Here is a 15,626-nt window from a genome sequence, read left to right on the forward strand (position 1 = left end):
CCTCCACATGAAGTCACTTAGAATCCTAGGTGGACACTCTAAAAAAATAGAGAAATCTTACTATTACTAATTGGAGACTCTTTTGAAGTCTCCACATGAAGCCATCTAGAATTCTAGGTGGACACTCTAAAAAATAGAGAAATCCTATAAATTCTCATAAAAATCAGAAACATCTAGCCATCAATCTAACAACTCTAATTATAATAACCATTGAATCTGTTATCTTTCCTTATAAATTATCCACCTCTGCCATTATAAAAATAGACTAAAGTAATCCCCTAAACATGTAACTAAATTACCCACCTATGCCATTATAAAAAAACTAAGGTGACCCCTAATCTTCGTGTAAATTACCCACCTATACCATTATAACACAAATAGCCCCCTAAATTTGCATATAAATAATCCAATTATATCATCATTATTAGAAGTTAAATTACTCCTAATCTGAATTTAAATTATATAATTATAATAAAATATTAAAGTATCAATACAAAAATCTAAATTACAATTTCTATCATTACTAATATTATTGTTTATATAAAAATACTACCCACAATGTGTCACCATGTATTTATGTATGATGGAAGAGATAAGACTACCAATTCACAAACAAATAGTTCAACTAAATATATATATCGAATACATATGGGGGTGGGATGCAAAATGAAATCTATTGTAACTAAATAATGATAAATATATATTTTAGAGTATGTGTTAGAATATTTAATTGATGAAAAAGAGCGTGAGATACGTAATTATAATTATTGACATTATTCTTATATTAATTTTAATTAGCCCGTGCGGGAGCACGTGTTGATAGGCTAGTTCTATAAATTCTCACAAAAATAAGAAACATCCAACCATGAATCAAACAACTCTAATTATAATAATCATCAGATCTGTTAGCTTTCCTAATAAATTACTCACCTATGTCATTATGAAAATAGTCTAAAGTAACCTCTAAACATGTATCTAAATTACCCACCTATGCCATTATAAAAAAATCTAAAGTAACCCCCTAATCTTTGTGTAAATTACTCACCTATACCATTATAAAAATAATATAAATATCCTCTAAATTTGCATAGAAATTATCCAATTATGTCATTGTTATTACAAGTTAAAGTACTCATAAATATGAATCTAAATTATATAATTATAATAATATATTAAAGTGCACAAATATAAAATTCTAAATTACTATTTGTATCATTATCAATGTATTATTTATATTATTTATATAAAAATACTACGCACGGTATATGTCACCATATATTCATGTATCATGGAAGAGATAAAAATACCAATTCATAAACAAATAGTTCAACTAAACATATATTGAATACATGTGGAGGTGCGATGCAAAATGAAATCTATTGTAACCAGATAATGATGTGTTAGAATATTACATAGATGAAAAGGGTGTGAGATAGATAATTATAATTATTGATCTTAATCTTATATTAATTCTAATTAGTCCAAGGGAGCACGGATTGATAGACTAGTTCATATTAATTTCAGTAGATCGAAGGACTAGCTAGTCTGGTGCAGTACATAGTACATAGGACATGTTGTGGGGGACCAATGAGAATGAGCAACGCAATAAAATGGTCCTAGTATCTAGCAGATCTACCTTCCATCATGTGATCGTCATTAGAGTTAAACCATCCGAGAGAGGCCAGCTAAGCTAGGGATCAAATGGTATCCCATGCATGCTGCGAGGCTCTAACACGTGCTCCATGAATGAATCTTCTATTTTGGTCCATGTAAAAGGCTTATGAATGCTCTTGTAAAATGATGCATGGGCAAGAGGTGGATGGTTATGGAAGCTCAATCAGTGCAGCTGCAGAACTTACGATGGCCTTGAGCAGGTCAGGATGTACCGAATTATCCACTCTTGGAGAGGCAGACTTGCTGGATGGCCTGCACCTGGTCTGACCAACTCCTGGTTGTCTCCCGAATTCAAACAGGATCAACTACCTGGAGCACTTGGTGTCTCTGGCTGAGCTAGATCATTTTTTTTTCTTTCTAAATTTAGCTCGATCCAATTATTACACCGTGAAATCAACGATTTTCATGCATGCGTGATCTATGTACTGTAGTCCAAGTTTGTAACGAACATGGCTCCATTTAGGCCATTTCGAGTGATTTTGGTGATCGTGTGACAACACAATCAATGGGACTAACGAGTTTATAAGATCATATTTGTAGGATTTCTTAGGTCCCTTGGACGGAGTCCAAATCATATTCGAGATGTCCAAACCACCGTCGAGACGTCCAATTCACCGTCAAGGCGTCCAATTCATAGTCGAGATGTCCAATTCACCGACGAGGTGTCCAACCCACCATAAAAATATCAAGTCGCAGTGAAAAAGCAGAGATAAAATATATTTGGAGTGTTCAAATGACCGCCACGACGAGTTGGGCAAGTGAACAAGGAAACAGGAAAAACAGAGTGAGCTCGGATAATCCGACAGCCCCATGGTCGGACTATCTGACCAATGCAGCCGGATGATCCGATGCTAGAAAAGGAGGATCGTACTATTGCTTGGGTTATTCTTCGGAGAAGGCTGTTGCGCAGAGCTGAAAATCCCTTCAGGGTCGGATAGTCCGACGCTAGGGAAATTAACTGCCGGACTAACACTCGGATTATTCTCCAGAGAGCCTGTTTTCTTGGGATGGAATATATGCTTCAGGGTCGGATGATCCGACGCTTTTGTCTTGAGCGTCGGACTAAGTGTCGGAGCAATGATCAGAGAAGGTGTTTGGAATTCAAGATATATCCTACTGCAACGGATGTTCCGACGCATGATTAAAAGATGATCGGACTAAAGCGTCGGATAATTGACGTCAGCAAACGATTTAAATTGCAACGGCTAATGTGGAGATCTCAGTGGGGTCGGATGATCCGACGCCCCTCTCTGAGCACCGTCGGATTATCCGACGCCTAAGCAGAAAAGGCATAACGGCTAATCTGAATTGGTGGCCTATATAAGCGTCTCACCTCGGCCATTTTGAAGTTGCTGGAGTTCAGAGAAGTCCCACACACATTCAAGAACACCTCCAAGCCAACCCAAGTGCTTATTGATCAAATCTTTAGGTCTAGCACAAACTTTGTAAGTGAGAGTGCTAAGATAGCTCAAGTTTGAGTGTGAGAGCAAGGTTGTGTGCCTTGTGCTCTAGTTCTTGGAGAGAACCACCTCTTGTACTCGGTGTGCCGGCCCCTTGGAGTCTTGGTGGCTCGCCGGAACGTCGTTGACCCTCCGGCTTGGTGTGGAGCGGCGACGACATCTTTGTGCGGGGGACGTGGAGACCCTCACCCTTCTTGGTGAAGCTACTTAGTGGAACCCGGGACCAAGATGGCCGTGATTGTGTTCACTTTGTGAGTGCTTCAAAAATATGGATGTAGGTGTGTCTTTGTGGCTAATCGAATCACGGGATAAATCCTCGTGTCAAAGAGTTTGCTTCCTCTCAGCTTCCGCATTTCATATTGCAACTTGTGTGCCTCTACTTTTCTAGAGTAGTTTCTTGATAGAATTGGCTACATGTTGCATAACTCTTTTTGGATGAGGGTTTTCACACTAGATGAACCGTAGTTGTACATCTAGATAGCATGATCTAGTTTATGTTTTGTACAAATTAGTTGGAGTTTGAGATTAAAATTTTTAGTTTGTCTAATTCACCCCCTCTCCCTCCCCCTCTTAGGCTACGAGCACTCGATTCCTTTCAAAATTATTTCTTTTTCTTCGGCATATACGATCCAGTGAGCGGCCCGTCCAGTTCCAGTTTCCAGAGCTCAGGGGCAGAGTTCTGTTGCTTCCAGTTTCCGAAAGGGCACTGTGACTTCTGTCTTCTACAGATACCTTAGCAGTTAGCACGAACCGTGGGCGCTCGACCAGCTGAGGAGCCGATCGAGGAGGTCGGCAGCAAGGAGCCGATCGAGGAGGTCGGCAGCAAGGAGGAGACCCAAGGTCCCAAGTCTTGCACGGTGGATTTACGTGCGAGTACAGACGATCAATCCAGAGCTGCAATGTCAACGCGTGTCGTCCTACCAGGTAACGACCGCTAGCGCCTGTGTGGCTGTATTGTCGATGGGAAAATGGACGCCGTGCCCCGCTGAAAGGGCAGCAGGGAGTGGACGCACGCTGCAAGCCAGGATCGCGTTTTTCAAAGTTGGAGCCTTCCTGTTCCTGTTTCATGACAACACGTACGCATCGGCATCGGAATCTTTCGAGGGTCCCTTTTCGAACCCACTGGGTTGTAATTTTCCTGATTCTCGCGGCCACTGAACTGCCCCCGGTGAATTTTCTGCCGACCTGAATGGGATGTCGTGGTCCACTGACTGTGTGAAGAAATGGACTCGAACGCCGGCTCTGCTACTGGACGCAGGAGATCATCACATCACGAGGTTGGAACCTTCTTGGGGGCTATTTCCATGATGGCGTATACTCACAAATTTTATCCTACCGAATGCAGGAACAATCTACCTTTTTTCATTTTAGAAAAAAGTTCAAATTATATCCTCATGTATTGCAAAAATATGAATGACTCCTTAAACTTTCTTTCTATTTAACACCCCCCCCCCCCGGCAACTATGTCAATTGATCAACTTACCTCTTAATAAATTTATTTTTTTTAAAAAAAATTCCATACACAAATGTAGTTCTAAGCTAAAAGTGTAGGATAATAATGGGCACCGTACTTAAGTTAAAAAATAGTTAGATGTCCTAACCTATAAAAATAATGATATATAAAAAATTATAATGTAATTTTTAACATATATTATGATGTGTGCTATCACCTTGCAAATTTTGAACTAGAACTTAATTTGTGCGTGGAAAAAAACAAATCTTGTTAAGGGGTAAATCGGTCTTATTGACATACTACTTGGGAGGTTAAATTAAACCAAACAATAGGTTATGAGGTTACCTAGACTTTGACAAACTTGAAGTGAGTAATCTTTACTTTGTCCTTCTTTTAACCAAAGAAAGAACATTTGTCCCCAAATACAAATAACTCAGATCCACTCATACGCGGGGTGGATGACACACTTCCACCAACCCTTAACCCTTTCATCTTCGTTTGTCAAATGTAATTTAGAAACCTTTTACAATCACTATATATGTAGATTCGTTGTTGCGTGTGATGCTAGGGATGTAAACGGATCAAATATTACCGATACCGTATTTGTTTTCATATTTTTGTTCGAATACGGATTGGATACGGATATTGTTAGTTTTTTCCGGATAAAATTGTAATAGATATCGACATCATAATATGTAACTTTTATTATCTAGATATAGATCATTTACGGATATTGAATATCCGGAATCGAATACGAACGAATAAAAACCCTTCCAAACCGGAACGAATTTGAATACGGTCGGAAAATATCCGTACCATTTACATCCCTATGTGATGCTAATGGTAAGGTGCTCATTGGGATATATTTGTGTTCGTGTAATTGTAGTGGTGAACTACGCACGTATGTGAGCATGTAATTTTGTAAAAAATTATGCAACAACTCTTCCTAATTAACAATATTATCTTAAAAGTTGTACTGAGAAGTTATCGTTTGAGAAGCTATGTGAGAAAATGATACGCAAATGTTGTATGAATACATTATAAGTTTATAAAAATATAAAGTTGCGAAAAAGGGAAGAAATTGCAAGCAAAGAAAAATCCTCAGGACTCACATATGCACACAAATAGAGGCCATCATGTGTCTAATTCGAATTGGTTCACGATGTCACAAAAATATCACTCCACAGTCGCTTTTACAATGGTACCCATAAATAGGATGGCGCCGTGTATAGCTAGCTCACAAGAGGTTAACGTTCTTCCATCGGTCCATTGCGAGACACTGAAAGCCACAGTTACCGTGTCTCTCAGACCCACCACAGCTACCCGTCCGTCAGGGTCAGGCCATGGAAGATCACCCCCACCACCATTTTCACCAGCAGAAAGGTCAATTATTGCGCAATAAACTAACGAGTGCCAGAGTCATGGGAGAGGGGATGACCGTGGGAGCGAGCGAGATACTCATTCCCCTGCATAGCACACTGCCTTTCTATAATTATAATCAACCGAATTTTCCACCTAGGTGGCTTAGCTGCCCGTAATGCCAAGCCAACCAAGGTAATGGTGGTGGGAGCAGGATCTCTCAGATCCGGGGGGCAACCCGGAACCCGACGCAAAGATCGACCACCACCACACGCGCGCTCGCCTATAAAAGCGGCGCCGGGCACCGCAGGCTCCCGGCAGCAAAAGCAGCGGCCAGCGTCGTGCGCCGATCCAGCAGAGGAGCCCCGCGCCGCCGCCCAACCCCTCTCGACCGCTCTGCCTCTGCGAGCTCGATCGAGTCGAGCCCCCTCGCTCGTCGCCGCGCCACCACCACCACCAGTACCTCGGGCCTGTAGCCTCTCCAGTCTCCACCCTGATCAGCCGGCGCTGAGCAATAGACTAGTGCGTCCGCGATGGCTACCATCCTGCCGGAGACCGCGTCGGACGGCAAGGCCCTCACGGACGCCTGGGACTACAAGGGCCGCCCGGCCAGCCGCGCCACCACCGGCGGATGGGGCTGCGCCGCCATGATCCTAGGTACTCTAATTTACCTGCCATTTTGCTTCCAGGGACACGACTTGCGCCGGGCGGCCATTACTGCACCGCTCGTGCTGGCCATGGGCCTCCATGTGCGTGGTCCAGACTCCTGATGAGAGTTGTTGGTTTTGTTCTTGGTGATGAAGGCGCGGAGCTGTTCGAGCGGATGACGACGCTGGGCATCGCGGTGAACCTGGTGCCGTACATGACCGGCACGATGCACCTCGGCAATGCCGCCGCCGCCAACACGGTCACCAACTTCATCGGCACCTCCTTCATGCTCTGCCTCCTCGGCGGCTTCGTCGCCGACAGCTACCTCGGCCGCTACCTCACCATCGCCATCTTCACCGCCGTCCAGGCCACGGTTCGTCCGCCGCCGGCCCGACCCCCGTGAATGCTACATTCACAGCAGCGTGGCGTGACACCTGGCTGATAAATTGTTGACTATATATGGCGCGCGTGCAGGGCGTGATGATCCTGACCATCTCGACGGCGGCGCCGGGCCTGCAGCCGCCGCCGTGCTCGGACGCCAAAGGCGCGAGCCCGGACTGCGTGCCGGCCAACGGGACGCAGCTCGGGGTGCTGTACCTGGGCCTGTACCTGACAGCGCTGGGCACGGGCGGGCTCAAGTCCAGCGTGTCCGGGTTCGGGTCGGACCAGTTCGACGAGGCGCACGACGGCGAGCGCGGCAAGATGCTGCGCTTCTTCAACTGGTTCTACTTCTTCGTCAGCATCGGCGCGCTGCTGGCCGTCACGGTGCTGGTGTACGTGCAGGACAACGTCGGCCGCCGCTGGGGCTACGGCATCTGCGCCGCCGGCATCCTCGTCGGGCTCGCCGTCTTCCTGCTGGGCACCAGGAGGTACCGGTTCAAGAAGCTGGTAGGGAGCCCGCTGACCCAGGTGGCCGCCGTGACGGTCGCCGCCTGGAACAAGCGCGCGCTGCCGGTGCCGTCCGACCCGGACATGCTCTACGACGTGGACGACGCGGCTGCCGCCGGCGCCGACGTCAAGGGGAAGCAGAAGCTGCCCCACAGCAAGGAGTGCCGGTAAGAATCACTGACGAGCGAGCAATCTTCCGTAACTAGTACTATATAGTTTTGCATCTAGAAAGGATTTATTTACTCGATGGTAGCTACTATAGCAGTAGTATACCTATTAGTCAGGTAGAACTGATAAAATTAACAGTACCAATGACTTAATCGACCATGCTTGACTAGGAACAAACAGTAAACCTGAAGTGTGTTCGACGCGCGAGTTATAGGAGATTCATGATTGATGAATCATTCTATCCTGCTCCTGCTTGTCCGGGCGCATGTGGGTCACTCGTGCATACGCTACACAAGACACACACATGTATCCATCCATCTATCAGATATAGCAGCTAATCGCGAAATCACGAAATGAATATTTGGGGACGAACTCATCATTGGTGGGGCCCATGCGGCCCGCCAATAATTCTGAAGTTTTCAACCCCTCTCTGCAGTCCGCAGCTGCTCATCGTGCTTTCGCAGGGTTTAAAATTTCAGAATTCAAATTTAAAATTTGAATTTGGGCCGGTTTAAAACCGGCCGGAACCGGAACCGGTCCGGGCCGGTTAGACCGGTAACCGCGGTAACCGGACCGGTTCCGGCCGGTTTGGTGAACCCTGCATGTAGCTCCGTGCTCACTCTTTCAGCACTCACGCATGCAAACAGGACATAGTTAATAAGTTGCCTTTAAGGGGGGAAATACGTTTCTCGATCAAAGGAAACAGCAATTGTGTTGTGCCTAGGGCAGAAACAACTATACAATCTGATACAAGGAGCTAGCTAGGCCACATGCTGACGTGCACGCACGCGTGCTTGTCACAAGATCACTGCTGCCGTGTCTGCTGCCGATGCGGCGTCACGGTAACTCATTTGGTACAGTACTGGAGGGCCTGTATGTACACGCAGCAGGACCTGACAAAACTAGCTAGCATTTGGCACGGGCATGCACGTACACACGGTTTGGGAAGGGGATATGGTCTAGCGTCCAGGGGCCGATGGGTGGAGCCAGGAGCCGGGTATGACGCGAGCCTGATCCAGAGTCCAGAGTGAGACGTTGCAGATCGATACATACAGCCCGTCGAGTCCTGGCACCCATCCACCACTTGCACGTACCTTCCATGGTACACGTGACTTACACCTCTGTCTCTTACCGTCGTCGTCGTGGTGCTCGCACCGGATGGCACCAATACAAACCATTCACGTGTCGTGTTCGCATAGATCTTTACATGTGGGGTCTGGGAGAACAAAATGATCAACACTGCATCTGTCGGTGAAAAATCGTAGAGGATAGACAAGTACTCCCTCCGTTCCAAATTACAAGTGATTCCAAAAATTTTGGAGAGCCAAACAATCTCAAAGTTTAACCAAAATTATGGAGAGAAGTACAAAGATTTATGACATCAAATAGGAATACTATGAAAATATAGCTAACAAAAAATCTAATGATACTTAATTGGTATCATAATGTTATTATCTTATTATATAAATTTGGTCAAATTTGAAAAAATTTGACTCTCTAAGATTCTTGGAATGAACTATAATTTAGAACCGAGGGGGTAGCTGCTTGAACCCCTTAAAATCGGAAATGTTAGGCTACCTGTGCTTCCGGAGAACAACGAACGACGACACCGGTCAATGCCTGCTGAACCACAGATACCAATAAGCTAGCAACCTTTTCTAATAACCCCAGATAGCTAGCGTCACTCCATGCATCACCATATAATATACTTGTGCGAATGAAACAGAGAATTTGAGATTGGGCAGACGCAGCAGAGAGCGGGTGACGACAACAAGGACCTCACCTTTTCACCAAAACTTTGCAACTGATTAATTAATTAGCTGCACCCAGAAGATAGCGATTATGCAGCTGGGGGAGTCGATTACTGGGCGAGCTAACGTGGATGATGCATCATGCATGCACCCTGCAACATCAGGGTGCTGGGTGCTCCTTCAGCTGCCGATCGGCCGCTCCAGAGCTCGTTGTTTAGTCCCCCAACAGATGCCTTTGTCCTCTGGAAAACCTCCAGGAAGGCTGAGGTGCGAGGCAGGCAAGGTAGCCAGCCGCCCAGGCGGCCCCCGCTCTGAAACTCCTTTTTTTTTCTTGAAACGGACGCTCTGAAGCTTTGCCCACGGGTTGCGGAGCGTACTGCTCCCCATTTGCTCGATCACATGGCCGGCGCGCGCAAGGCACAGTCCAGCACAGTGGCAGCAGGCTCACGGGCACGGCCAAGAAGGCCACTCGTTCGTGTGGCTCTCGTTGCCGCCGCCCAAGCCCCCACGAACGCAAATAAGGTCATGTGCACGGGCTCCATCACGAGGCGCGCAGCGCTGATCGGTCCACCGAATCGACCAGCTTCCGTGGATGTGACGCACAGGCCGTTCTTGATCTGACGTCCAAAGTTCCTTGCATTTTGAGTCGTCCTCTCTCTCCAGCCAGGTCCTAGACTGACTCAATAATTCAAACCTGAATCAGTAACTAATTCACTAGTACTACTGTAACACAGATGATGACTTTCTGCAAATTAAACCGGATGAAATGAATGCTGATGCAGGTTCCTTGACCACGCGGCGGTCGTCGTCGACGGCGAGTCGCCGGTGGCGGCGAGCAAGTGGAGGCTGTGCACGCGGACGGACGTGGAGGAGGTGAAGCAGGTGGTGCGGATGCTGCCCATCTGGGCCACCACCATCATGTTCTGGACCATCCACGCGCAGATGACCACCTTCTCGGTGGCGCAGGCCCAGCTCATGGACCGCGGCATCGGCGGCTCGGGCTTCCTCATCCCCGCGGGCTCCCTCACCGTCTTCCTCATCGGCTCCATCCTCCTCACCGTGCCCCTCTACGACCGCCTCGTCGCGCCCGTGGTCAAGCGCCTCACGGGCAACCCGCACGGCCTCAGCCCGCTCCAGCGGGTCTTCGTCGGCCTCTTCCTCTCCATCGCCGGCATGGCCGCGGCCGCGCTCGTCGAGCGCCACCGCCAGGCCACCTCCGGGCGCGGCGCCACGATCACCGTGTTCCTGCTCATGCCGCAGTTCGTGCTCGTCGGCGCCGGCGAGGCGTTCACGTACATGGGCCAGCTCGCCTTCTTCCTGCGCGAGTGCCCCAAGGGCATGAAGACCATGAGCACGGGGCTCTTCCTCAGCACCTGCGCGCTCGGCTTCTTCTTCAGCACGCTGCTCGTCACCATCGTCGATAAGGTCACGGGCCACGGCGCCCACGGGGGATGGCTCGCGGACAACCTCAATTACGGCAGGCTCGACTACTTCTACTGGTTGCTCGCCGTGATCAGCGCCATCAACATCGTCCTCTTCACGCTCGCTGCCAGGGGATACGTCTACGTGGAGAAGCGCCTGGCCGACGCCGGCATCGAGCTCGCCGACGAGGAAGCCATAGCCGTCGGCCATTGATCGATCGATGCTGCCACGACCACGTGCGTGCATGTGCATGCGTGAATGTGCGCGCGCATCCTTCTTTCTTCTTGTATGTTTTGATGACTTATTTTGGCGTGTATGTACTCGCGGTGGGGGTATGCGTACGTGATGTATTTTGGCACGGTGTGACCCCGTCCTACCTACGTACGTGAGGGTGAAGAAATGTACATAGAAGGGAATATACGGCTTAATAAGTGCCAATAGAGATAAGTTGTATTATGCTTCTCCTTGATGAAATGAACAGTAGCGTTGCTGCCCTTGTTTGATATTCTCTCCGGCTTGGAATATGTGGTGCACTAGGGATGTTTTTCAATATTCTCGCCGTCTTCCATATAAGGTTTAGTTTCAGTATAAAGTGTAATAGAGACTTTAGACTCCTCTAGCAATGATACCTCAGGTAGTTCATAATAATCTAACTCATCATTTTGCTTATATGGAAGAGAGAAGGTGAGAAGAAAGAGTGTACTAGGATGGATCCTTAAATTCCGTAATTAGAGACAACAAAAAATTCCTTATATTTAATGAATAGTGTCCCGATGTACCCACAAAACTCTAGGATGGATCCTCAAAAAAATCCAAAACAGAGGGAGTACTGATGACTTGGATATGTACATGCTTGAGCCTTATTAGCATGGATCGTGTTAGAAAAGAATAGGTCCATCAATGTAATTCTCATTTTGAATAGCGCGTGGACCACATTGATGGCTCGTAAGTTTTGAAAATATATTCAATCACATAAATGTATGCATAGTGTATCTATAGGGGTGGGTGGGGTTGCGGTGGTTCGCAACAAAACCGAGTGGGGTAGGGTGGGGGGAGGGGGGGCATTTGTAATAAATTACCCTATGGGGGCAATTAGTATTAATATATAAGGTGTAGAGTGTGCACCTGCTTTTATCATGCATGCATTTAATGCATAATAATATAATCAGTAAGGCCTTGGTGTGTGTGCGCGCGCGTGTGTGCGTGTGAGAAGCGGAGGTGGCATAGAAAGAATGAGGGCCTTGTTGGCATTATGGATGGCAACAGATACAAATTACCTGTGTGCCCGGGGGCAAAATCCCAATAAGGTAAGGATACGAGTATGTGTTTATGCCCACAGGTACAGGTACGGATTTATATTTGTACTTGACAAGTAAAACTTGACAGGTTTGAAAAAATCCTACCGATGCCCACTCTATCTGTCTACCCACTAGAACCCCTAACATGTGGACCTCGCACAAGTATATAAGCAAAACATATGGAATTCTAGGGTTTCATTTCTTCGCTCCCATCCCTCCAGCCGCACCACACTAGCGACCGCCCACCTTCTAGAGCCCGCAGCCTCGTGCTCCTATTGCGGCCACTGTCCCACCTCCCGCCACCACCTCCAGGAGCTTGCCGGCTTGCGCCAGTGGCTGACCACCCCCCGTCGGCCGCTGGGGGAGGGCGCTGCGCAAATCCTGGAGCCCGACTTTTGCCTCCCGCAGCCCACCTCCTGAGCCCAAGTGGCTGCTGACTTGCCACCTCCCACTGCCCTCTCCTGAAGCATGTGCCGCTGACCGCGACTTTAATTCGGAGGCGCCCGAGCGGCTGATGACCTGCTGGTCCCCGACTCGCCTCTTGCTGGATATGCTCCCAACAAATATTGGCAGGTGGGCCGGCGGGCCCGCTGGTGTTGGTGTTTAGCTGCCAAGCCTGCTCAGGGATACTCTTAGCAATAATATTGTAGGCAAGGGATCGACTAACTCAAGAATTCGATGGTGCAAGGAACACAAGAATTTAGACAAGTTCGGGCCGCGAGGTGCATAATACCCTACGTTCTGTGTGGTTGCTTGTATTGCCTTAGAGATTGTTATGGTTGTCTCTGTTTTGAGGGAGTCCCTGCCCGCCCTTATATACTCTGGGGGGATAGGGTTACATGGAAAGTCCTAGCCGAGTACTGTTGGAGTCCAACTACAACCTGGTCCGGTAGTTTTCTTATACTACAAAAAGTTCTACGCATATTCGGGTAGTTACAAAAGAGGTAAAGTACATCCATGCGCTATCCCTTACTCTAAAACATTCTATGCCTATGAGCAATCCCGCTGCCCTGGGTCTGACAAGCCCCTGAGCTCCTCGTAGCCGAGTCCTGTAGGCAGCAAGTACTTGCAGAGGTATCTTCGAGTACTTCAAGTAGTCAGAACATCCATCTGATTGCTTCTGGGCCTTCTTTTGAATATTTCAAGTAGTCTTCCAAGTACTCCTGGTTGCTCCGAGGCTGTGAGGTGCTCATGGCCCGAAATCTTGATCATATGTGGTGCGCGAAGTACTCGCGCTCCGTATGGAGTAGCCCCCGAGCCTTATGTTGAATTGCAGAATTTGGCTGAGGGTCACTTCAGTCTTTTTCTTCCTCTATTTTCCAAAAAATTTGAAAAATAAATCTCTGATGCCACATATCCCGCAGCCCCCCAGCCTTAAATCGGAATCCCGTATCTTGTGGGAGCTCCCGAGCCAAGATTTGGAATTAAGGATCTAATTCGTGGCCACTGATTCTATTCTAAAAATATCAGCAAGTAAAATCAGATCCGATATCTAAACGATTTTTTTTCGGAAAACATCCCAGAAAAATGATATGATTAGATATGCCACACTGATTGCACCCGTAATATTTTTAAGAATAAAACCCGGGATGTCTATCTCTTTACTGTGCATTCACGTGGCAATTCACTGTGCCTTTAGAGTCACGGGCAGAGTCCCAGTGATCCATTCATGCCTATAAAAGGCGAACGAGGGTTTAATCGTGAAGCACACAGCTAGAAGAGTCATGGCTCTAAGTTGGTGTTCTTCGTTAGAAAGCTCTCGTCCCCCTGATATAAGTAGGCATTGTGACGGCAAAAGGTGCTAGAAGAGTACTTGTGAGTGACAAGTGTAGTCTTAGCCACCACAACCCTCATCCATGGCCTTCCCGACAGGTCCATTCTGGGCATCATGCCCCTGCAACTACCCTGGAGGAAGGTTATCTGTGGACGGGTTGCATCTAGTTGTGTGATACTCTTGGGATTTCCAAGATGGAAGTTCCCAAGAAATGGCATCTCCGGTGGAAAGACTAATCCTTGTTGCAACGTATTCAGGGAGAAAAAGAAATTCCTTTTCAAGATGCAAGTAGAAGAATTGCGAGGCACTTACTGTAGTCTGCCTCCTTGCACTTGAAACTTTTCTCCTAGGATACGAGCATCGTTATTCCCAATCTGGGAATAGCAAGTTTTTAAGCTTGTAACGACATACGGCCGATGTAGCTGCAGCCGTCCTCGTCCAGGAGGTATAGGAGGTGCGCGTACAGGCTTAAGCCGATGTAAAACTTTGTAATATGTACTCGAGGTGTAATGTCGAGTAGTTTTATAGGGACTGAGTATTTTCTTTTATCCAGAATGTAATTCCAGAAAAAGCAAATATCAGAAAATCCCATTTTTACCGCAACCGGTAAACTGACTCTTAAACTTTGTGATATTTACCCTGTTGCCACCGCCACTTCTGTTTAAGTGCACGGTAAATTAGGGTTTTACCACACTAGCCGCCATTCTCCACCTCCACTCGAGATTAGAACTATTCTTGCTTTCTCAACGCATCTACTTCCTTATCTACTCTTCCTCTTTACGCTTCCGTCATTCTTGTCCTCTAGTTAGGATCGCCAGTGCATGTGCGAGAAGCATCTTGTGACATTCCACATGGCACAAAGGGGAAGGAGGCAGAGACCGGACCCACCCGTGAAGAAGGGTTGTTACCAAGTAAGTGCGGTGAATCTGACATGGAATCCCTTGTGAAGCAGTGTTTTTTGTACTCTAGATCTGTGGTCCAATGGCGTCCTGCCTTGGGCCATGATCATCTGTATGAAAATACGGGCGAAATCGTTTCTTTTATTCCTTATTTTGAATGGGGATTGGGTCTTCCTTGTTCGAATTTCTTTTCTGGGCTTATGTACTACTACGGAATCCAGTTGCATCATCTCACCCCCAATTCCTTTGTTCATCTTTCCATCTTCGTACATTTGTGCGAAGCTTTTCTGGGCATCAAGCCCCATTTTGAACTTTTCTGCCATCTTTTCCATCTCAAGCCCCAGCCCAACTATACAAAGATGGATGTAGTTGGGGGTGCGGGTATTCAACTTATTAGGCAGAGGATGGATAAGGTGTATATCCCCTATAAGTTATCAAGCAAAGTAATCGACTGGAAGGAAAAGTGGATTTACATCGGAAAGCACGGCAACACTCTTCCAGTGATTGCCCCAGGGCTAAACCTGCAAATGGGCCAGAATCCCATCCGAAACCCACCAATCCATTTCCACCGTACAAGTCAAGTCCCCCCAATCCAATCCAACCCTCCACGTTGATAATCCAAACTACACCAAACCATTGTATAATTTCAAGCCAAACCAAATTAAATTGTTTGACAGTCCATGGATTCAACCCATTAGAATCCATTTCTCAATCCATGGTTTCCGTGCATGGCTTCCATGCTCTATCTTCTACTTGCTGAAACATGGATCCACGCATGTTCTCATTAGCTTCTCTGAACTTATTGGCTTCCGTGCTCTATCTTCTGCTCGCT

General features: G+C 47.1%; 1 protein-coding gene across 1 annotated transcript; it reads left to right on the forward strand.

The window, feature by feature from the left end:
• Positions 1-6,246: 6,246 nt before the first annotated feature.
• LOC120691025 (protein NRT1/ PTR FAMILY 6.3-like) lies at positions 6,247-11,328 on the forward strand. The gene is made up of 4 exons (XM_039973976.1): positions 6,247-6,603; positions 6,750-6,967; positions 7,069-7,649; positions 10,184-11,328. The coding sequence occupies exons 1-4, from the start codon at positions 6,480-6,482 to the stop codon at positions 11,034-11,036; spliced, it is 1,776 nt and encodes a 591-aa protein (XP_039829910.1). The 5' UTR covers positions 6,247-6,479; the 3' UTR covers positions 11,037-11,328.
• The last annotated feature ends 4,298 nt before the right edge of the window (positions 11,329-15,626 follow it).

This window comes from Panicum virgatum, chromosome 9N (genome assembly GCF_016808335.1).
Source record: "Panicum virgatum strain AP13 chromosome 9N, P.virgatum_v5, whole genome shotgun sequence".
Classification (NCBI taxonomy): Eukaryota; Viridiplantae; Streptophyta; class Magnoliopsida; order Poales; family Poaceae; genus Panicum; species Panicum virgatum.